This window comes from Coffea eugenioides, chromosome 1, assembly GCF_003713205.1.
Source record: "Coffea eugenioides isolate CCC68of chromosome 1, Ceug_1.0, whole genome shotgun sequence".
Lineage (NCBI taxonomy): Eukaryota > Viridiplantae > Streptophyta > Magnoliopsida > Gentianales > Rubiaceae > Coffea > Coffea eugenioides.
Genome location: NC_040035.1, coordinates 36,779,199 through 36,804,008, shown reverse-complemented (window position 1 = coordinate 36,804,008; position 24,810 = coordinate 36,779,199). Strand labels below are relative to the sequence as shown.

The 24,810-nt window shown below is 33.5% G+C and overlaps 2 protein-coding genes across 5 annotated transcripts; one reads left to right on the top strand and one right to left on the bottom strand.

Moving 5' to 3' along the window:
• Positions 1 to 1,528: 1,528 nt before the first annotated feature.
• LOC113762312 (4-diphosphocytidyl-2-C-methyl-D-erythritol kinase, chloroplastic/chromoplastic) lies at positions 1,529 to 8,589 on the top strand. The gene is made up of 11 exons (XM_027305705.1): positions 1,529 to 1,858; positions 1,954 to 2,049; positions 2,148 to 2,216; positions 2,442 to 2,546; positions 2,637 to 2,693; positions 2,790 to 2,990; positions 3,331 to 3,423; positions 3,506 to 3,605; positions 4,468 to 4,567; positions 7,514 to 7,599; positions 8,196 to 8,589. Exons 1-11 carry the CDS (start codon positions 1,643 to 1,645, stop codon positions 8,294 to 8,296), a joined length of 1,224 nt encoding a protein of 407 aa, XP_027161506.1. The 5' UTR covers positions 1,529 to 1,642; the 3' UTR covers positions 8,297 to 8,589.
• A 601-nt stretch (positions 8,590 to 9,190) lies between these two features.
• LOC113764899 lies at positions 9,191 to 13,705 on the bottom strand. 4 transcript variants are annotated; one of them, XM_027308953.1, is made up of 3 exons: positions 13,517 to 13,702; positions 12,379 to 12,469; positions 9,191 to 11,345 (listed from the first exon to the last, which is right to left on the bottom strand). In XM_027308953.1, exon 3 carries the CDS (start codon positions 11,319 to 11,321, stop codon positions 9,354 to 9,356), a length of 1,968 nt encoding a protein of 655 aa, XP_027164754.1. In that variant the 5' UTR covers positions 11,322 to 11,345; positions 12,379 to 12,469; positions 13,517 to 13,702; the 3' UTR covers positions 9,191 to 9,353. The 4 variants fall into 4 exon arrangements, 3 of the variants coding, with proteins under 3 accessions (XP_027164754.1, XP_027164747.1, XP_027164761.1); XM_027308946.1 differs by lacking the exon at positions 12,379 to 12,469; XM_027308960.1 differs by lacking the exons at positions 12,379 to 12,469; positions 13,517 to 13,702 and adding an exon at positions 13,444 to 13,462.
• Between the last annotated feature and the right edge of the window lie 11,105 nt (positions 13,706 to 24,810).

Here is a 24,810-nt window from a genome sequence, read left to right as displayed (position 1 = left end):
GAGATAAATATTTTTAAAAATTTTCAAATTACAACTTATCCAATACAATAAGTACTTATTGAACTATATCTCCAAACAATATTTTTAAAAGTATTTAAACAGTTTATAAGTACTTTTATTAAAATTTCTATTAGAGAAGTACTTTTCAATAAGCTACCGCAATTCCAAACGAGCCCTAAGTGGATTTTTCATTTCTTAATCTTAAAGATTAAACTTCTACAGTAACTTCAATTTTCAACAGCCAAGACACAAGATAAAAATTTTAACAGTCACGGAGTCACGTTTAAGAGAGAGGATGAACGAGGACAAACATGACCAGACCAGATACCCGTCCAAGGAAGAAACTGATTCCTCCTTGATTATCCACTGTTGATTGTGCAAGGTTAAAATTAAGGGTTAATCACATTTTATCCCCTAAAGAATACCCCATTTTCAGTTTACCCCCTAACCTTTAATTTTGCTCACTTAACCCCCTTTAGGACAAAATTGCCCTTACATTATTTTGACTTTTCATTTACCTTGTTTTCTTTTCTTTTATTTCTTTTTCTCTTTCTTCTTTATTTAATTCTTCCTCTTTCCCACAAAAATTTTCACCTTAATGATTGAAATTAAAAAAGAGGAATTGCAGAGATCTATCTTCTCCTTAAATGATTAAAAAAATATTCAAATCACTTTCCTAAAATACAATTTTTTTAGCCTTTCAATTCTTTTAATTTTGGGTTTTCCTCTTTCCTTTCTAATTTCTCATTTTATTCCCAAGAAAATATCTTAAGATGAAATTGTGACCTGATTAATAATCATCAATTGAAATTTGTGACATGTGGCATCATACAAAAAATTAAAATTAGTTTTTGATGCCTTTTTAAACCTTCACCCGAAAATATGCAATTACAAACTCAAAACAAAAATTTTCGTTGAAATGGAATTTCTATTGGGAAGGATGAAAGAGAGAAGAAAGAGAAAAAAAAATAAAAGAAAGGAAAATAATTTCATTTTATGATATTTTCTTGAGAATAAAATGAAAAACTAGAAAGGAAAGAGGAAAACCCATAATTAAAAGAATTGAAAGGCTAAAAAAATTGTATTTTAGGAAAGTGATTTGAATATTTTTTTAATCATTTAAGGAGAAGATAGATCTTTGCAATTTCTCTTTTTTAATTTCAATCATTAAGGTAAAAATTTTTGTGGGAAAGAGAAAGAATTAAATAACGAAGAAAGAGAAAAAGAAATAAAAGAAAGGAAAACAAGGTAAATGAAAAGTCAAAATAATGCAAGGATAATTTTGTCCTAAAGGGGGTTAAGTGAGCAAAATTAAAGATTATGGGGTAAACTGAAAAATGAAATATTCTTTTAAGGGGATAAAATATGATTAACCCTAAAGTTAAACTAAAGCCCACGAGTTGCACACTCCCAAATCCCAATTATTTCTGCTCCTTTTTATTTTATTTTATTTTATTTTTTGGGAGCTGAGAGGATAGGACAAAAATACAACTTGAAGTCCAACAGGATATTCAAACAAAGCATATATCAATTGACTCATTGAATTGTCCTTTAGTTAACAAAATTCCCACCTACTTTCCATGTGTTTCAGTACCCCAAAACAGTAGAGCATAGCATTGCAGGAGAAATCTCTGTCCCAGTTATGGCTTCCGCTCAATTTCTCTGCGGTCAGCAACTTTACATCTCCTGCAAAAATGGCAGAACCCAACTCAATTCTTTCAAGAAAGGAAGTATTTCTCTATCTCCCACTTATAGGCCAAAAGGGTCATCATTTTTGGGACAAAAATCCCAATTTGGAAGGACCCTTGTAGTCAAAGCTTCTTCTGATTCAACAACTTCTGGCAAGAAGCAAGTAGAGGTACGGTTTTAAGTTAGTGGATTGCTTTTCTTGTCCAGTATTTTTGCCTAGATTTGACAATAAAGCTGTGGGCTTTTTTTCAAATGTTGTTTTAGATAGTGTATGATCTTGAGGATAAATTTAATAAGTTAGCTGATGAAGTGGATAAGAATGCTGGACTTACAAGGCTAACTCTGTTTTCACCTTGCAAGGTAAGGTTAACTAAGTTTATTGCTTGCAGCATTGACTCTATTGATTATGTTTCAATCTGTCTGTTTTACTTTTTAAATCTTCTGTCTTTGGGATGCAGATAAATGTTTTTCTGAGAATAACTGGCAAAAGGGAAGATGGGTATCATGAGTTGGCATCTCTCTTTCATGTATGTGTACCTTCCGTTTCCTATTGCTCGCAAATCTAGTATTCAACAAAAAGAAAGAAAAAATATACGCAGATGTTCTTTTTAACTAGAACAACGCCAAATAACCACATCAATATTTACAGAACTTAGAAAGGCCTATGTTGTATGTATTTCAAGTGTTCTGTGATTTTAGATTATTGAATGGTTTGCTAATGTTGGTTTGATTGGACTTCTGCAATCCTTCAGGTTATTAGTCTAGGAGACAAAATTAAGTTCTCTCTAGCACCGTCAAAATCAAATGACAGATTATCGACCAATGCTCCAGGAGTTCCCCTTGATGATAGAAATTTGGTGAGCTTGAAAGCGTTTGTCTTGAGTTTAGTTTTTTTTTTTTTTTGGTCTCATGTTGTAATTTCGCATTCTTGCCCCACCCTTGCGCAGATAATAAAGGCCCTAAATCTATATAGGAAAAAGACTGGCACTGACAACTTCTTTTGGGTAAAGTTTGTGATAAGTTTTTCTGATTGATAACTTCTTTTGCACATAAGTTTTATAGCTGAATTTGAGTGAATTATCTTTTTAAATTTTGAACAGGTTCATCTTGATAAAAGGGTTCCCACTGGAGCGGGCTTAGGTGGTGGTAGCAGTAATGCTGCAACTGCTTTATGGGCAGCAAATCAATTCTCTGGTTGTATTGCTAGTGAAAAGGATCTCCAAGAATGGTCAAGTGAGATTGGTTCGGACATTCCTTTCTTTTTCTCCAATGGAGCAGCTTATTGTACAGGCAGAGGCGAGGTACGTCTGAGTTGGACATGCACAGTGTGTTTACTAAATTTTGTCCTTTGATTTTCATACATATACCTCCAAGTCCATATTTTGCATTTCCTGGCAACCTAGTCTTGGCATGTTATCCCCCAAGAACCTGAACAAATACTTTCCACATTCTGAAAAAAACATTCTTTTGCAGTTAATGATCCTTTACTTGTTTAATTTGACATAGTTGTTATGGCTACCCTATGAAGTGTATGTTTTGTTTATCATGCAAAGAATATTAACTGCACGCATAATGGCATATTTGCCAGGAGGAAAGTCAATGCTTTGCTCAGAATACTCCCTAACAATGACATGTATTCAGGTTGTTCAAGATATTCCCTCACCGATAGGGTATGACATTCCAATGGTTCTGATAAAACCTCCAGAAGCATGTTCTACAGCTGAAGTTTACAAGGTAGTAAGTCATAAACTTAGTGAAAATTCTTTAATGGCAGTAGGTTGGATGAATCTTGACAAAACAACATTTTATACCTCAGCGGCTGCGGTTGGATGAAACTAGCAAGATCGACCCATTGATCTTGTTAGAAAAGATCTCAACAGGAGGAATATCTCAAGATGTTTGTGTCAATGATCTAGGTATGAACTCAAAGAAGTTATCTTCCCATCCCCCTGCATCTAGGTGTCTATTTTGATGTACTTAATTCTGGTAAGCAAAATTATTTGCTCTCTTAAACTCTTTTTTCACTGAAATGTCTTTATTATGACAAAAAAGGAAATTGTTTTCTTTTACTTAGTCTAGGTACATGCTATGACTTGCTGATGGGTGGTGATCAACCATAATCTGGTATGCAATATATGTATGCTCATGGATCATCCTTAGACTGGATGAAGAGTTGCTTAGACTTTGCTTATGTATCTGTAATAATGGTCCACTAAATTCCAATTTAGGCCTGCTCACATTTTGAAGCAACTGTGCAACTGAAGGAAACTGTCTTGAAAACTTTATGCATGATTAGAAGACCCTTAAGCAGTTATGTGTACTTCCTGAGCTCATATAAGAGGGAAAAGGTGGTCATTTTTAGTAAATTTTTCATTGAGGTGTCAAATCTCGGACACTGATTCCATGGAAGATCATATTGACATTGCAAGTTTTTATACAACAGTATGGAGTTAAGGTTAGGGGGATAAGCCGCAGCTTAGCATGTGTCCTTTTCTGCAGACAGATCCTGTGGTGAACAGCTTTAGTTTGTAAGGACCTTTTTCATATAAGTTAGAATCTGGATTTATAATACTGTGAGATGAAAGCTTAGCTGCATCTAGAGGAACTCGCAACTGAATTTATGCACCAAATTCTCGTCCATGGCATACAACTCTGGAACGCCTGCAGTTAGAAAAACATTTAAAATCCAAAACAGATTGCATACTTCTGTACCATGTAATATTCAATTAGACTATTTTTTCTTGGTTGATTAAACATCTGTTCATGCCTCTGTTGCAGAACCTCCTGCTTTTGAAGTCCTGCCTTCTCTGAAAAGATTGAAGCAGCGTGTAGGTGCTGCTGGTCGAGGACAATATGACGCCGTTTTTATGTCTGGGAGGTAAAACATTGCTCGCGTTGATGTCTTAACCTTCAAGTGTTTGCACATAACAATACATATCTAAAGTATCCTATTGTCTCATTTTTAGCATTCATATTTTTTATTATTTATGATCAAAATTACTTCCTTTCCATTTTGATAGTTCATTTAACAGTTAATGAGTCACAGTTACTTTACAATAAGATCAGAAACTTTTATGATCTCAAATGAGATCTGTTTGTGCACGCAACATAATTACTTAACAATAAGATTAGAACTCTTATGATCTCAAATGAGATCTGTTTGTGCACGCATTCTAGACTGCCTATTTTAGATGTGGAATTGATCTTAACAAAGGAAGACATGGTCATAGCCCCAAAAACCGTGATGCTTGCTAGTGTCACTTTATAGATGGTTCTGCAAAACTTAGAGTTTTTTATGATCTCCAGACTAATTATCTGTGAGAAAACCAGATGTACTTCTTTGAAACCTTATCCTGGGCTGACATCTGATTCACTAACAAGAACAGCTATGCTGGTTCAAATTTAACCAAAACCTGGCTGTTCCTGTTATGATCCAAGCTTGTTCAATCTACTTGGGGCACAACTACCTCAATCCTTAAAGACAAATGTCATTTCTATCACAATAACCAAAGCTTTTCTTTGATTTATGGTATAGTGCGTTATAGTAAAGAGATGACTACTGTGGTTAATATTTCTGGAAAAACAAATGTATCATCCTGCTGGATAGTTTAATATGTATTTGTAAGCAATAGGTTCTGGAAGGAGCCCTTTAAATGTTGGTAACCTGTTTGCACTAGGTTGATTCTTATGTTTGTCTGCAATGCTATTATGTTAGATGCAGACTTGTGTTCATTGTTTCAGATTGGTAAAGTTTTATTGAATATAATCCGGATCATCAAGTTTTAGGTCCTCTGCAAACATTGAAGAAACACAAGGAGCTTTTCCTCTTTCTTCCATGTAGAAGTATAAGTGGAGATTCAAATTGTTAAACATCACAAAAAAGAAATGAAAAATAAGGGATAGTTATTTTGCCTATAAGTGTTCATAATCAGCTTGATCCTCTATGTGAGAAGTTGAGAAAGTATTTCTTATGGTCTTGTTGAAAATGCAACTTGAATTGCTGAACTATGCACATCTACCTGATATCATTTGAGTTACTCTCTTGGCACAAAAAGTATCCCTCTTAACCTAGTTCTTTAAACCAATTTTAATTCTGATAGGGCCTAGCTTCAAACTGTGCACTTCTTCTTTTGTGTTGCCTCACTTGATCCAGATCCAAATGAGATTATGGGGGAATGCCTCAAGGCTTAAGAATATTCAATCAGGCTTATTACTTATGCCTTGGGAGATGGTCAATTTCTGAGGCTAACATGGCAAGAATTTCACCTCCGAATAATGTGTAATAATCTTGTAGTGTCATCTAATATCCTAATAAGTGTGGCATTATGCTCACCTAACAAGCAGATGATGCTAGTGCGGTGATCAGCATTGAATGCTGAATATGATTATGGCTGCAAACAAACTGAGATACTCTGAAATAATTCAATACCCCATGCAACTCAAGATTGTTAATACTGGACAATCATTAAATTAAGTTCATGATGGAAAAACTTGAGCTCTGATTTGTCAGAACAAATATAAGTAACTTCAGTTCAAAATATTTGCAAACCTCAGCAACCATGCCCTGTCATAAACAAGTTCTGTTACTATACATACATACATGCACATATACATACACACACACACATATAATGTAATGTGTAATACATCATACCACAGTTTTGTGCTCCATATAGATTAATATATTTCTTTTAATAGTTCCCCCTCCCACTTCTTATACCCCACCCCTCCCATGCTTTTTTTAAAAAAAAAAACCCTCAAATGTGGGCCTGCCGGTCCTCCTTGAATCATGCGAGAAACTGGTTCTTTGCAGTCTTTCTTGATCTCAAGCTCTAGCATGGTTAACTGTACTTAGCTTGAACACACCGTACACATAGTAGAACTATAGCTGTAAACATGTTCTGTATTCTCATTTTTCTATATAATACGGTTAGAAGAATATCAGCTATGGCAATTGTTCTCATTAATCTTGCTACTTGCCATGAGGAGGAGTGTATAGTGGTGGGACTCATATACTCTGTAAGGTAGACATGCAGTGAATACATGCATAATATGGAGAATGTGATCTCCCTAGTTTGGTGTAATAATCAAGAGTCATCCCCATTGGGATCTAAATTTCAGCACCATCACAAATTGGAGAAAATCTCATTCTTGAATACTATGTTGAGATTTTCTTCTCCTTCTTTCTGCTCTTTGGTATATTTTTTATGATAAAAATGCATTATTAATCTTCACCCAACTCCCCCTTCATAAGAATTAATTTTAGCTCAATATATTGAAGACAATTTGCCTCTCATGCAGTTTAATCAAAGTTAAACTATTGCTGAGTCTTGAGTTCTAAGGATTGATTGAATTCTTGGTCCAAAATAAAGTGTAAACATTATTCACATGAGAGACCAAGAAACAAGTAAGATAGCATAAAGGTGTGTGTAACCTAGATTTTTGCTTTGTAAGAGTAAAGATGCTGCAAGTAAGATAGCATAATGGTGTGTGAGTCCGATGGACAGAAGAATTAAAAACAAACATATACTGTTCAAGTACCTCAAAATATAAGGGGCTATGTTCAACACGAACATTTTTTCATCTGAAAGCACATTATTTTTCTACTGAAAAAAAAAGCACATTATTCAGTATTCGATTTGTTTATCTGTTCCTCTTCATTGTTCAGCAATACGTACAACTGTGTTGTATAACTCTTCTGTTTGTCTTATTGACTGCTAAGGATACCCTAAATACTTGATTGGCAAAAGCCAGAGAGTACTTTCACAAGAACCACTTTTACCCTTGAATAAGAAGCATAACCATCTCTCAAATTATTATGCAGCGGAAGCACTATAGTTGGAGTTGGCTCTCCTGATCCCCCACAATTTGTCTATGATGATGATGAGTACAAGGATGTATTCTTGTCAGGTGAGACATAACAAATCAATCAAAGTCACATAGTAAATTCTAAATCCGGTCTCTGCATGCACAAATGGAATGCATAGTCATCTTATATTGCACTTCATGAGGTACGTATTCATATCATTTCAAAGAGATCATACTATCAGCTTCAGGTAGGTTTATCGGTCGGGTAAGCTGATTGGTAATCTTATTTTAGAAGAACGATGAGCACTGAGAATAGTAAAGAAGAATCTGAGGGTGTTGAAAAGCGATCATGCCCTTAACCCTCAGAGAGATCATAGAAAGGGCATGACATTAGCCTGCCTGAAGTGAAGCAAAATATCACCTGCTCATGCAATCTACTAAGAGTTATTTACTCTAGTTCCTCTCTCCTACACTTGAGAAATGAGATGCCGCCTCCTAAAAGATTTCTTGTATCCATGTATTAGCATCTGTACTCATCTCCTAAAGTGTTATTCTACCTACTAAGTAACTGACTTTTATTGGAGGATGGAGTCTTACATATTGACCTCTTGATTGTCTGCTTTTAAAATAGATTAATCTACTTGTCTTAAGAGTCTGTTTCTTAAGCTTGTTCTGACACCTGATCAATTTGATTGCAGAAGCCCATTTCATCACTAGGCCAGCTAATCAGTGGTACTCTGAACCTGTATTAAGAAATGCCACCACCTCAGCAACAGAATTCTCCAGCACAGCAGAATAGTTTTGCTTCTTTCCAATTGGCTTCAAAGGAAACAATGCAACTGTATCATGACAATGGAACTCAAGGGGCTGCAGGGGGGTCGACATAATATTCTCATCTCATAATTCATTTGCATAGATTTGTGAAATTCATTTATATAGTGCCTACCATGAACTTTAGGAGATGTTTCAAAATGGAATGGTCCAAGAGCCATTTTGAAAAGGACACTTAAATATGGATACTCTATTATCTAAATATGTTTGATTTTCACAAGACAGCAAAGTTTTCAATGCAGGTTCAGCCCTTCTCATGTATTTTTTTTGTCTTGAAGAAAATCCGAGTACCCAGGTTGCTGCATTCTGCTAAGCTGCTATTCTATTAAGTCTCCCCTTTGACTATTCAACCAAATCTTTTGCTTTGATTTGGATGGCTCAATCCCATTTCTCATGAAGAAAGAAACGAAAGATATACAACGTGTTGCAATCATGCATCAATAGGCACCTGAAGTCAATATCGTGATTGAACGAGGCAAGAAAAACACCTAATTTCTACTAATTGTTGATGCCTAATATGTACCAACTAAACCTACCCGAACGCATCCAAATCCCACCAACTCTAGGAAGCGAGGACTAAAGGGAGTAGCCGTTAAGTTTCAAAAATTGCATTTGCAACCATTAACAATTAATCATTAACCTAATATACCTCAATTTTGGGAAATTGGCTAAACCACCAGAAAAGCCAAAATGATGCGAGTGCCAATAGGGGTTTTCCCTACACTCTTCCAGAGCACAATTCGAACATCAGTGAAACAAGCATTATTTTGCTCTGGTAGATGCAATGATTTTTGACGCTATGGCAAATATAAAATATATAAAACAAAAACAAATGGGAAAAAAAATTGGAGACAAGGAAAAGGACCAGAAGAACAATAAACGAAGACTTAAGATGCTTTTTCCACTAAGGTTGACCAATGACAATCAAACGGGCAAAAGCATCAGAACCAACACCAACATGAAATTCAAGCACAGTTTCTTGTTTTTTCTTTTTCCTTTTATTGTTTTAGGTCCTCCCAGCCATCCTACAGAGAGGGGGAGGAAACAAACTGTCTGGGTAAACTGAAAAGGTCTTTTTCCTCAAAGGGGGAAGTCCACTCACGAGAACCACTCGTTGACGTTTCAGAAGGACCTACTCCATCCTGCAGCCCTGCAATTGGAACCCTACTCCCATTGGACAGGACGGGTCTCATGGCAGACTTTACACCCATTCCAGAAGAAAATGAATCATATGTACGAGGAGCCTCATTTTGCATGAATGAGTTCATCCCAGGCCACAAACCACCCGGCCTTGAAATGGAAGACCCACGATCCAAACTCCAGTCAATGTTGGTGTAATCTAACTGCATCATTGAGCCACCTGTATTCCAGTCCACGGGAGATGAGGAGCCTGACGAGCCATTAGTGCCTAGCCCCGAGAAAAGACCCAGATTGGATGCAGGAGCAAGTGTCGGAGATGCTCCTGTTCTGCTCCATAAACCATTTCCACGGCTTATACCTGGGGATTCCATCGGGCCACTGCTCGACACAAACTGCTGCTGAGGCTGATACTGAAACTGGTTGTACAGCTGATTTGTACTTGCACTGTTTGGACTTAAACTTCTTGCACCAGAAACAGGGGGCATTAATCCATTGGGCTTCAAAGTTTCCATACTATTTGGATACCATCCCACAGCTGTCCCAGGTGAAGATGAACTTACACTTGTACTAGGCGTCTGCTTTACATTCATGTTCTGCGGGCGCTGCATTACTATTACAGGTTCTCTGACAGACCCTATCTGTAGATTCTTCAGTTCACTTCCAAGAGTCACAAATCGAGCTTCCACTTTAGAAGGTGCAGGTGAGGCCTGCAATGATGACGCCAAAGAGTAAGAAACAGAAGGATTTGATCCAGCAATTGGCCACCGTTTCTCTGCCGGAACACCAATTTGTTGCGGATTGGCCCACTCCATTTTTGATGGTTGAATCCTTTTTAACGACTGCAGGTTCTTGTTTCCAGGATCCAGTGGAGGCCCTGTTGTAACTGCAATTCTGGTGTAATTGAAATCTTTCTCATCTCTTTTTTGCTGTATGGTAATTGCTGGAGAAGGTTTGGATTGTATCCTCAATGGATTCTGACTTGCAGCTACTGGAAGCTTGCCATTGCCTATGGTAGGTGGATCACCAGTTTCTTCTGGCTTAGGTGGGGCAGAAGGAGGGTCCTGTTTCTGGACTCTCAGAGATTCTTCTGCCTTATCAAGATCACCCTCACAGGCAACTATAGCCCTTTCTACTTCCTGCTTGGAACACTTGTATCTAATTTCCATGTCTGCAATTCGAGCAAGCTCTTCTGATATGTCAATTTTCAAATTACTCCCACTATCAAGGTTATGTTCCCTATGCTTATCTGCTTCTTCACCTCCTTCAAATAACCATGCTACTGATTCCTCTACTCTTCCTTCATTTAAAATGAGAGCCATTGTTGCCCGTTCTTGAGAAAAACCCATTGCCACAAGCTGCTGAGCCAATGCTTCTAGCTTTCTTGACATGAGATAGCCACTGCACCGCTCATGCAACTCTTGGGCTCGCCTCTCCTTCTGGCGCTGATGCTTCCTCTCATTCTTTTGACGAATTTTTTCTCGCTTATCATTGTCAGCTCCAGGTACTGTTTCCTGACGGGTAGGTGGATGCGATGCTTTTTCCTTGTGATCTTCTGACTCACCAGACCAACTACCGTTGTTAGAAACAGAATCATACTCAACACCGGTCCCAAATGAGTTCCCACTGTGATCATCAGTCTCATCTATATTCCGGAATCTACCATTAACATGAAGAGGGGCAGGGGATGATGATGGTGCTGTCTCAATTGTGTGGAATGTTCCCAAAAGTGGATTGTATCCACTAGCAGGAACCCCAGCTCCTGTGTTAGCATGGCCTGAAGACTTTGAAGAAGCCTTTGAAGGTTCCTTTACCGCCTTCTTGTCCTTTGATTTAGCTTTGGATGCTGGAGACATCTCCTCGGCCTCTATTTCTAATTCCTGCACACCGTAAGCAAGACCCAATTTAGTTTAACTGCAACAAACTACGGGCAAAAGAGGCTGCAATGAACAGGGTATTTACAAGATCTCAGTTTCAGTTTCCAACAAATGTCATAGTTCAGTAAAAGCAACTATTAGAAAATACAAAAAAAAGTGCATACATGGATGTGATGAAAAACATTTACGAGAAGAGTGGTGCTAATTCTGCAAACTGATGCCACATAGGACAGAAATAAACAAATAACAAGTAACACCTGCAAAACTAAATTTTCACAAACAGGAAACCAAAAATTATTCAGTTGCCAACTAGGGCTCAAAATGTCAACACCAGAAATAGCAAACCAGAAGCAAGATTTGAATGCAAAACTGCTTCCACCCAGCTTCTTTTCCAGATAACCAGGTTACTGATGTCTATAGCAACAGTATGAATTCTAAATAACTTCGAAGTACATATGTGACCCGTAAGAGTAAAGTATTAAAAAGTAGTCATTACTGAAGCAAAAACAATGGAATGGATGAAGTCCAGTGAGTGTGACATAAAAAATAAGCACAAAACAGGATCACCACAGAAATTGTGTGCAATATAGAAGAATCAATAAGAAACTAATCAAGAATCCAGAGACATACACACCCATTGAAGTCAGCTTTTTACCATAGTATACTAGCCATCCTATTCCCAATGATCAGTCAATTTCTCGTTAAATATTCAAATAGTACTCTTTCCACATTACTTACTCCCATAAAAACTGCAACTCTCCCAACTGCTTTCAAATTCAAAAGTTCACAAGTTTCCTTACCTACATTTTACATGGCGCTCCAATTTTCAAAAGCATGCTTACTCGGAATAAAATCCAGCTAAATAAACAACCTATTTGTGCAACTATCTCCACCGTTACATTCAGTGACATACTTGTTTTAGCATACTTATATAACTATGCAGGTAGAAAAGCATATATGCTAGGCCAAACTTCTGTTACTGAGATAAGATTAGAAATGGATTTCCGTATTGACGTCTCAAACTAGTCACACTTACCAAGCAAATTCTGCCTTATCCAGGAGGCTCTATCTTGATGCCAGTGTCATTCCTTCCCAAAGAAATTTAACACTATAAAACATTTACACGCCTGCATTCCCACATTTGAATATCCTCTATAAAGATACAAACCTAAAATCCTCCTATATCCACCAACAGCTATCTGATAGAACATTTCGGCTTTTCATAGATCTAAAGCACATTGAACTTGTTTGGTCAAACAAATTTTTCTAGAAGCCAAGTAACAGAAAGCGTATAGCTGATGATCCTAACATACATCATACAACTTACTGACACACACATCAATGGGTAAAAAAAGTGGAGCCCCCACCTTCACTTCATCAACAAAATCAAGACACGTAACTAAAGCACCAACTAGATGTCGGTCGACGTCTACATTCAATCTCTGTACACGTGTAAAATAAACAAATTGCAATCTCCTGAGTATGTACACGTGTAAAGAACACATTGCAATCCCCTGACTGTATACACGTGTACCTGACTGTATACACGTGTAGGAAAAAAAGTCAAGAAACTGCATCACCATTGTTGCCGTCCTTCCTCAGCAAAGCTAAGAACCTCAAAACTAAAAAAAATCAATCAAAAAAAAAAAATAGCTGCCCACCTCAAGAAACAATGAAAACAATCAAAATCATTCGATTATAACCATAAATTAGACCAAAAAAATCAAAAAACTCGCAACCAACAATCACATTCTCAGAAGAACACAACAAATCAATTAAATTCAAGCAAACTAACATGATACAATTGCATATTACAAGCAAACACGCCTATTCAACAATTCATCAATCAAAATTCCCCTTAATAAAAAATTGATCCATCGCACAATTAGCCACACGACACAAGCAATTCAACTGCGGCATGGGCATGCGGATCAAAGAACACCAACTTTTCCACCATATAAGATTCGATCAAATTAAATAAAAAAAAAAAAAACCAGAAGTTCCCACACCACCAAAGGCTAACAGAAAAAAGGAATCAGAAGCCACCAATCAGAAACAAAAAGAAAACAACAGTTACATAAATCCACGTGCATACACATACCCTAGGGGAAAAAAATAAGGAGGCAAAACAGAAAAAGATCGATCAGGTGGTGGGGCGGGGGGGAATTGGATACCTGAAACGGAAAAGAGAGATGGCAGAGATGGAGGGACGGATCGATCGAAAAATTGAGTCGGTGATGGTGTGAATGAATGTGAAGAAATTGAAGGAGGAAGGCACGGGGGCTTGAGGTGGAGAGAAGGAGAGAAAAATTAAAGAAAAAAGAGAGAAGATATGAATGAGTATATGGATATAGAAAGGGGGGGAGGGGAATTGGGGGGCGGGATATGGGGTAGTAGAAAGACGGGGGGTTGGGGGGTGGGATAGCTAATGCGAGGCTGATATGAAACTGAATCGATGGAATTAGGGTTTTTGGTTATTGAGAGAGAGAGAGAGAGAGAGAGAGAGAGAGAGATTGGATGGATTGATTGATTGAATTTTGGTGATTGGGAATTTAGCATTTTGGGAGGGTGGAGTTGGGGGGAAAAAATTAAAGCTTACTCCATAGTGGTATTGAAAAAAGAATTGGGCTTGATTATTATTATTATTGTTATTATTATTATACGTTTTTGCCCTTGATTTTTGGATTAATTACAAAAAATTTCGCATACATTTGTGGTTTATTTGGGGGTGAAAAACCGAAACAGATTGTTAATCGTAATCGCATTCCCTTATTTGTTAACGACATTTTCATTTACCTCTTGAGCTTGTGAATTTAGACAAAGATTATTTCTTACCTTCATTGAATCTGCAATTGCCCTAAGATTTTCCTTCGTTCTATTTTTTCGTATTCGCTTTTTATTTAGATGATCAATCTTTGGCTTTTTTTAAGGGTTTGAATAGTTTGGACTGCTTGTGAGCTTTACATTGCTCCATGACTTGGCTAGATAGAATCGATACCATAGGGGTAGAAATTTTCCAATTGTAATTGTACTTAAACTTTTAACAATTGGAATTTAACTATTGAGATAGCTTTTATTTGGGATAGGAACTCGTTTGTTCAATGAATTTTTAAGTTTTGCTTGTCAATGAATCAAGCTTTGTGGTGCAACCACATGGAAAGGACATTATTAGTATTTGTGCTTAAAGATTTAAGTCTAGTTTCCTTCCAAAAAAAAAAAAAAGATTTAAGTCTAGTTTACTAAGCATAAGGTCTAGAAAAGGATTAAGCGTCCATGTACAAGTAATTTAAAGAAAAGTTAAAAACTATACCAGTAGATATTGAATTAAACGAAATTAACTAGACAAAAAGAATGATATGCACGATCTTATGCATTTTTTCTTTTATATGATATGATACGTAGAGAGGGGAATAGTCTCCTTGTTTGGATTGCTGTTATTTCTTAAAAAAATTTTAAATTAAGAGAACATATTTATCAATAACCTGTTTATCTCACACATATCAAATTGTTAGAATACAGTTTTTTTTTTTTTTTTTTTTACAAAAACTTCAAAAAAATAGCAATCCAATTGGGATGAATCTTTAAATTAAGAGAAATTAGTGATATTTTACAGCAAATCCAATGTAGGTAAAGTTTTCAACTTTGAGTAGAATAATAACTAACTAGATTATTCATTCATTTTATTTCAATAATCTCTATTTTTTTTTTTATCATTGCTAAGGTTGATATTAATCTCCAGAGTACGTCTCAGCAGCATTATGGTATAACTTTAGGACAATTATATTATGCAACCTAAAATGCTTTTTGCACACCTTTTTAATGGATTTTATGTTCTATAGACTTGTCTATTTGGCCTAAGAAAACATTAAGAGAATGTGTGAGGAAGAAGAGTCTGTCTAAATATCATTATCCCAATCTAAAAGGATATTATTGCAATTTCAAGTTTTAAAAGGTGTTTTTTGTAATTATAATGAGCCCTTAGGGAAGTCAATCCAATTAGACATAATGAAAAATGACGAAAATCAGTTTATAATATTTTGGTGGCAACGAAGAGTAACAAATGGGACACCTGTCTACGTGGAATTTGGATAAAGGTATTACAAATTTACAATCTTTATCTTGAGAAATTTGGATAAAGATCTCTAATCTAGAATTTGGTAAGATTTTTCCTTGTCTTTTTTTTTTCTATTTTTTTCTTTGAGATATTGTAAACATTAAAATTTAATTTACAACTTGAATAACAAATCAAGCACATATAACTTAGGAAATAGGGTATTTTATTCATATGAGAAGCTTTTCGTATTTTGTGAAAGGGATATTATATCCTTTCTCGCGAAAGTGAGCATCTCTTTAAAAAAAACTTGAATAATTTTTTTTTCTTTTCAGCATAATAAAATGTATGACCAACAAAATTTTTTAAAATTTTGCTAAAATTTGTATTTCAGTTTGGAACACATTAACCTCTTCTTTTATTGTTCATACATGCTGTTATTTTATTAGTATTTTGAGAGGTGGCAAATCAACCCACTTAACTAAATTTACCCATACACGCCCATGAATAGATGAGTATGGGTATCTTAAATTTTTGTATATGGGTATAAATGGGTTATCCAATAATACCCATTTAATAAATGGGTATTATTGGATAACCCATCAAACCCAATTAACCCATTTAAAATTCTCTTCCCCTAAATCTCTTCTTTTCCCCCACCCATTTTTTTTTCAAATTTTTCATTTTGTCATGATGTTAACTACTTTTGTTTCATTATTATTATTATTTGTTGGTTTTATTTTATTATTTTGTTTTCTCTTAGTTTGTTAACTTGCTCATTTTTCGGCATTACCAATTTATGATAAATTTGAGCCTCTTTTCTTATCTTTCTAAAATGAAATTTTAAATTTATATATGGAAAAAATGTTAGGGGTTAAAAATTTTTGGATTAAATTTTTATATTAACTTTTATAGTACTTAGTTCAAATTTTTATATTCTTATTATTCAATTATTAAATAATATGTAATTTTGTGAAATAGAGTATAAATGAAAAAAATTTGGTAATTAGGTTTATTGAACATTATAAGTAAATATTTAAAACTAATGATGGGTACAAAGAGCGGTATAAATTGATAACTTAGTTTGCAAAAATGAATTTAAATGAATTTACAAAAAATTAAAATAAATGGGTTATAAATGGGTAATTGGGTTACCCAATTCATTTTTTGACTTACCCATCTATACTCATCTAATTAAATGGGTATAAATGGGTTGACTCACTTATACCCATTACCCATTTTACCCAACCCAAACCCGCCCAAGTCACCCATTTTGACACCTCTAGTATTTTCATTTTGTAACCTCCTCAGAGTATATCAAGCATGAAGGATACATAGAATAAGCTACTTAGACAATAAGCTTGCTTGGATTTTGGATAAAATTACAGTAAAATCTCTATAAATTGATACTCAATAAATTAATAACCTCTATTAAATAATAATTTTTTCTGTGCCAACTTGAGCTAACGAGTTAAATTAATAATTTTAATAAAATAACGAGATAATAATTTTTTTGAAAATCTTACATATTCCTTTAGTGCTATTCATATCATAAATTAATAACTCACTAAAATTACATATCATATTTTTATTGAAATATGAGTCTATTTTTTTTTAAACCTATTGTTGTAAATGTTTTTTAAGTGCATGTGGAATGCTCTCTATTATACTCACATAATGCTTGATACATTTGATCAGTCATGATTGATTTATGAGCACCTTTTAGATGAAAATGATATATTAACAATGAGATATGTAAGAACACTTTGTATTTGTTAACTATAAGAAGATTTCCTCGTCCTTTGTATACGTAATATCCATTTGATAAAATAGAAGTAGATATCTATCATTTAGTACTCCTAAGTCTTTTTAACCTCTTAATAATAGAAAAATTATATCAGTTACGTACGTCCACTGAAGAAATTAATAAAATTAAATTATACTTGCAAATCAAGTGCATATTGATTGGTTTATATTTCTTGGACTTTTAGCCTTCTTTTATTAATAGAAAAATTCATATTTTTTAATAAAATAGAAGTAGACATCCGTCATTTAGTATTCCTAAGTCTTTTTAACCTTTTAATAATAGAAAAATTATATTAGTTACATATGTACATTGAAGACATTAATAAAATTAAATTATACTAGCAAATTAGGTACATATTGATTGGTTTATATTTCTCGGACTTTTATCCTTCTTTTATTAATAGAATAATTCATATTTTTATAAAACAAATGAAACTCTAGTTGATTAAATCAGTATTTCTTTGAATTGTAAGTAAACTAGATAAAATAATAAATTATTAATTTATCGATTAATTAGTACCTCTTTAAATTAATATAATTTGTATGGTTCCAAGGTTATTATTTTATGGAGGCTTTACTGTAGCTAGCAAAAACTATAAGAGGGAAAAGATTCAATTTCCAGTTGTTTTTCAGATTTTCAAGTTGCTAAGTTCAAAAAATTTAGTAAAGTCATTTCGAATTGATGCGTTATGTGTGAATGTGCATTTTTCTTATGTTTTAGGGTTCATTTGGTTGGACTGAAAATAAGAAAATATTTTCCATCAAAGTTATTTTCTTGAAAAATTACTCTCTTTTCTATAATTTTTCAGTATTTGGTTAATCATTGAAAATATTTTCCAAATACCCTTTTTTGTAACTTTTTGGTGTTTGGTTTGTCAGTGAAAATATTTTCTAACTTTTCTTTTTAGTGCTTGTTGATATGTTGTAAATGTTTTCCTACCCACATTTTTTTAAGGATGATCTTTTTTTGTACAAGTTGGATTTTCTTCACCAACTTCTATTCTTTTTTTGTACAAGTTGGATTTTCTTCACCAACACTGGAAAAATCTCTTAGTGGATTGAATTCCAAATTTGGTGAAGTTTGGGAGTGGACGTAGGTGCCAGCAACAGAACCGAACCACTATAAATTAGTTTATCTATCTTTTAGTTTATTTTACTTTTCTTTCATTTAATTGTCGTGTCTAGTTTAATTACTCCATCGTTACTTGCTATTTCTTGACTTAAGTGTGTGCTTACTTAGATTAATTTGGATAGTTAAAATTAGATGAATATTTGATATTACTAATTTGATTTATGAACAACCTAATACACAACACTATTTTAGGTTGCTTTAGGCCTCACAATTGGTATCAGAATTTGATTTTCTAGAGATTAAACTCAATCAGTTTAGGAGTAAAGATGGTAACAAATAATACTTTATTTTCAGAGGAACAATCTATTACTAGACCTCCTATGTTTAATAGAGTAAATTTTGTTAGTTGGAGAGAACGTGTGAAAATATTTTTGCAATCTATAGATATTAAGTTGTGATATATAGTTGATGAGAGACCTTATGCAACCACCATTTTAGATGCAGATTTAGATAGATTTAGGCCAAAAACTATAAATGAATTGAGTACTCAAAACAAAGTTAATCACATCGCTAATGCCATGAATGTTTTGTATAATTTTTCAGATGCCAATGATTCTACAAGGACAAAAGAATGTACGCCGACCAGAGAGATTTGGAATAAGTTGAAAGAAATTTATGAAGGTAGGAATGATGCTAGAGAACTAAAGAAGTCGTTACTTGTTATTAAATATGAATCTTTTAATTTGGAACCTCATAAAAATAATGATAAGGTGTATTATAGATTTAATGACTTTATTAAAAAACTTAAAGTGCTTGGTAAAGAATACTCTTTGGGTGAAAGAAATTAAAAAAATTTAAATACTTTGCTTAAGGATTAGAAAACTAAGGATGCGTTTGATAAAATTGAAATCTAAAAACTGAAATATGAAGTCTGAATTCATTAAATTATTGAATTGTTAAATATTAAATTAAATATATTTGAGTATATATCACATTCAGTGATAAGTGGATAACTTATGACTTATTTTTGGGAGTAGGTTTTGCTTAAAAAATTCAGTGCCACTTAATTACTTCAGATATTTAATTTTTGGTTATCAAACGTGTCGAACATATTAAGATCTGAATTTATTAAATTTAAGTGCTAAATTGGATTATCAAAGAGGGCCTCAAACTATGGCTGTTGAAGATGCAAAAGGTTTGAATTCCATACCTATTGAATCTCTTGTCAATTCACTAATCTTTTATGAATTGAAGTTAAAATCAAAACTGCAAGATCAAGAGGAAGTTAGACTCACGAGAAGCATTGCACTCAAAATCACTCAAGAAGAAGATGATTTACTCAAAATCTCTCACGAGAAGCATTACAAGAAGAAGATGATGAAAATGATCAAAACCATTAAGAAAATCTTTAACAATAATAGAAGATTTAAAAAAAAAGAGGATCAAGCAACAACAAGAAGTAAGGAGATAAATGGTACGAATGTGGTCAAATGATGTACTACATAAATGAGTGCCCAATGAAGAAAAAGAAAGAAACAAGAGGAGATATAACGCAAAACTTCAACAACTTCAAAATTACTTGGAACGATTGCAATTCAGAAAGTAAAGTTGAAAAAGAAGATGAAATGGCTCAAATGGTATTTCTATTTATTGGAAATAATGAGATATTTTCTAACTACTCTTATGATGAAAATGATGATTATTTGATGATGATAATATTGAGACATTTGTGATTAAATTGCATGATAGAAAAAGAAAAGGAGAGGTAAAATGAATGCAAAATGCATTTGTCAAAAATGCAAGATTGTTGACAAATTTCACCAACTTTGCAAAAATTTCACATGATTAACCAATACTTCATTGATGAAGCCATGTAATTCTTAGATAAGCAACTAGCAGCTCTAAAAAAAAAAAAACAACTAGCAGCTCTAATGCAGATTGAATGCACCATAAAAATTAAATTTCATACAATAGACAGCAAATTCATTGTTGGAAAGGGAGAAAAAGATGAAGTCAAACATGGATTGACTTATATTCACTGGGATAGGATTAGGAAAATAGAACAATTTCAAACAACCTGTAGGGCAGACATGCAACTAGACTTGGATATAGACTGCTATATGCTTACTGAAAATGAGACATTTGTTGGGACTTCAAAACCTTATTGAATTTCCTTCTAACCAAATGTCACTTTTGCCAAGGAAGGGAGGACAAAAAGAAAATCTGCTATTTCTAAATTCTTATCTAAATTGTACAGCAACAACATGTATCCCAACTAGTTTTTAGGTATTATCCAAAAATTCCCACTCATTTCAATTGTTAGGAACTAATAAACCCTCATGTCGAAACAAATCAATTAAACCCGAAATATTGATAGTATTTGGAATTCATATATGTTACAACTAATTTAATTGCATGATAACAAAACCTTCACCATATCTATAGATTACTAGGGCTTCCATGATTTCTAGAAAAGAAAAACTAAAAAACAAAAGAAGTGTAAACACCTTTTTAGACTAATTCCTTACATTGAAGCAAACAGACCCGGAGTAGCAAGTTTTCTTGCATGAGCATTCACTTGTGAAGTTGGAATAGGCATTTTGTGTTATATAGGATTAATATGGTGGTTTGATAACATTAATTAATAGGTATTTATTTGGAGGTTTTTTTAAGTACGAATTTCTTAATGAGTAGACACATTTTAAATTCACAAGTAAAGTAATTTTTTTTTCATTTATATTTGGTGAAAGAATATATGAGAAGTGAATATAAGTAGCTAATTACACCTTCAACATTATTATTATTATTAAAGATTAAATAGGGTTTTTACACTTAATTGAATCCTTGAAGGTCTTGAAAAGCCTAATTTTTACATATATTTTTGGTATGCCACCAAAGTGAAAGGGTACAAAGGTTTTTAACATTTAAATCAATGCTTTCAATGTCTTGGAACACTAAATATTGTTATTATCGTTACTTTTTACAAGAGGAGATGCAGAAGTAGAGCACTAAAACGAGAAAAGGTCCCTATGTTAATAATGAGAAAGATTAGACACAAAAAATATTGGTTATACTACATTAAGCAGAAAAATAAAAAGGCAAATAAATTACAATCACTCCAAATGGGAAATATACTATTATTGTGTTCGGTGGACAAGAAACACTTAATTTGTTAAGGCTTAATCCCAAAATGCCTCCCTCTAAGGTTACTTCAGTTGCAAATTGGCTTCCGTGTTCATTTTTTTTTTACGAAAGTTAGAATTATAAACCTAATCCCAGAAGAAACCTCAAAAGCCGGCAACTTTTGAGGTCCTCCTGGGGACTTATAAACCCAACCCCAAACCCCCCTAAGAACCGATGTGGGATGCCAACCCCACAAGGGCAATGGCTTCCGTGTTCATGAAACACACAATTGCCTCTCTAAATTATGAAAAGACAATCATATCCTTATATAATCATTTCTTTGACAATTTTAATCTTTTGGCACCAAAAAACCAATTTACATACCAAATTTAACATTTTGGCTCCAAAATTATGTATTTTTTTTGTTTTACAAAGAATTATTATTTTAATAGGAGCAAAGTCTCATGAATAATAAAGCTAGATGCCAAATATAACTTATATTTTTTTTTTTGAGAAGAAGAAAAGGAAAAAAGGAAAAAGTAAAGCAACATTTCCCAATTAAAATGTTGAGTTTTATTTCTATTGATCAAAATTTCATGATTTTTCTTGAGTTTTGAGTATGAGGAAGCAAGAGACAAATTTTATTAAGATTAAAACTATAAGCTTTTTATTTAACAAAAAAAAAACCAGATTTTTGGTAACTAGCTTAATTCATTCATGAGACTTTATCCTTATTGATATAACAATTCTCCACAAAATTAAAAAAAAAAAATTTGGAGCCAAAAGATTAAATTTGGTATACCAATTTAATTTTTTAGTGTGAAAAGGTTAAAACTGTGAAAGAAATAAGTAGGGAAAATCACCAGTTTAGTCCTGAAACTTTTTCGCTAACACCGATTTGGTCCCTAAAAGTTTTTATCACATGAATTAAGTCTTTTAGCTAAAATCTTTATCAGCAACAAGTCAGGGGTAGTTTGGAGGAAGAAAATAGGTTCATGTATGGGAAACAAAACAAGTGACCAAATAAAAGCACCAATGGAGAAAAGGCAGTGGAAGAATAGAGAAAGAAATTAGGGTTCTTCCAACTACCCCTAATTGCGGGTTCCAACTAAACGTCTTCAAATTCTTCCTTTGAAATGCACAACAAATGGAGAAATTTGGATATGGGGTCGTTAACCTTAGCTGCAAATCGAGCTAGACATATGGAAGCTTGCATGTTAGAGGATTCAGTTGAGGAAAGGATGAATACTACAATAGAAAGGAAATTGTGAAGTGCTGTTGTGAAGAATCGTGCAAAATAGTACTAGTGTCTTCTTAGACTGCAACAAATCCATCAAAAAGGTTCCATGGATGTAAAAATTACGGTGTAATGTGACTCGCCAAATGTTTAAATTATTGTAATTGGGCTGTATTTATTTTTTATTACTAATGATGCAATAATTTTGAATGTAGACATCTCATTCTTTTTATGGTACGATCTATCTATGCCAGCTAAGTATGCTAAGAACACGATTGTCTAATTGTTAAGGGAACTAAGGAAAGTTGAGGGAGACAATAGGGAAATGAAGATAGAAATTCAAAAATTAACAAAAAGAAAAACCAAAATCTTGCTACTGGCATTGGTAGGTTGTTACATCTTATTACTGGCAATGTCGATTGACAATGCAAGAAGAAGGCATGTGGTACTGGGACTCAAAAATGTTACTTTAAAAATGGTCTATTTGCTGGAAAAAAATAGCCTTTTATAGCTAGTTTGGTAGTTTAGAATAGAAAAGAAAAGAAGAGAAAGGAGAAGTTAGAAAAGAAAAGAAAGGATGAGAAAGGATCCAAGTTTCTACCTAAGTTGTTTGGGAGTTTTAAAAAAGAACGGAAGGTAAATAGTTTTCTTTTGTTTGGGAGTTGAAAACAAATGAAAAGAAAAGATACTCAAATAAGTTACTTTACAAATTTGCCCTTTTTGTAAACAAATATGAATTAAGTAAGTTAAGGGACTCATCGGAAATTAAAAATTTTTGTATCATGATTTTGAGGGCAATATTATCATATTGAAAAATTCATTTAAAGCACCAGGCCTTCCTTCCTTTTCCGCCCAAAGTTTTCCAATATACAAAGGGAAGTGAAGTCTTTTCAAATCCTTTCTTTTCCTTCCCACTTTTGCTCTCAAAAGATGGAAAAAATTTATAATCCTTTCAAAACCTTTCTTTTCTATCCATTTCCTTCCTCCCAAACTAGCTATTAGATGCAGCTGTTTATTCTTGTTGTTTGACGTCATAATTTATATGCTATGTGATATAACTTTATATCGTGTTAAGGTTTGGGAAAGTTTCGGCAGAGTTTTGTCTTAATTTTGACAATCCCACTTACCAACCAAACTGAATTTTAATACAAAACATAGTAAAATGAACTATAACCATGAATACAAATTGTGAATTGCATTTCTAGCCATTAACAAAATTGCTCGGTCACATGTCATTTGGTAATGAGTACAAAGTACTCACTCAACAAGTCAATGGCAACTTAATAAAAGTAAAACAAAATAATGAAGGTTCAACCCATATAACAAAAGCAAAACAAAGTGCCATCAAGGCTCAAGCCTATCAGTTTCGGCAACAACTAGCAGCAACAAATTCTTCCTCTGGGCACCAAAGAACCAATTTTATATACCAAATTTAGCATTTTGGCTCCAATTTTTTTTTTGTTTTATGGAGAATTGTTATATTAATAGGAGTCAAGTTTCATGAATAATAAAGCTAGACGCCAAAAACAACTTATATATTTTTTCGAGAAGAAGAAAAGGAAAAACTAAAAGAAACATTTCCCAATTAAAATGTTGAGTTTTCTTTCCATCGGTAGAATTTTCACGGATTTTCTTGAGTTTTGAGTATGAGGAAGCAAGAGACAGATTTTGTTAAGATTAAAACTATAAACCTATTTTTGAAACAAAAAAAAAAACAATTAACTTTTTGGTGTCTAATTTAATCATTCATGAGACTTTTTATCTTTGTTGAATTAACAATTCTCCGTAAAATGAAAAAGAAAAACATAATTTGAGAGCCAAAATGTTAAAATGTCAAAGAAATATATATATATACACATATGTGTATATATATATATATATTGTATATATTATATATGTGTATGTGTATATATATATGTATATGTATATACATATGTATATATATACACAGATCCTCTACTCCAGATCCTATGTATACATATGTATAGATACACACAGATCCTATGTATATGTATATACATATGTATATATATATATTGTATATATTATATATGTGTATGTGTATATATATATGTATATGTATATACATATGTATATATATACACAGATCCTCTACTCCAGATCCTATGTATACATATGTACAGATACACACAGATCCTATGTATATGTATATACATAT

Coding starts and splice junctions, on each gene's coding strand:
- LOC113764899 (XM_027308953.1), bottom strand. CDS start 11,321: ATGTCTCCAGCATCCAAAGCTAAATCAAAGGACAAGAAGGCGGTAAAG.
- LOC113762312 (XM_027305705.1), top strand. CDS start 1,643: ATGGCTTCCGCTCAATTTCTCTGCGGTCAGCAACTTTACATCTCCTGC. Junction 1,859..1,953: donor CTGGCAAGAAGCAAGTAGAG/GTACGGTTTTAA, acceptor ATGTTGTTTTAG/ATAGTGTATGATCTTGAGGA. Junction 3,424..3,505: donor CTACAGCTGAAGTTTACAAG/GTAGTAAGTCAT, acceptor TTTATACCTCAG/CGGCTGCGGTTGGATGAAAC.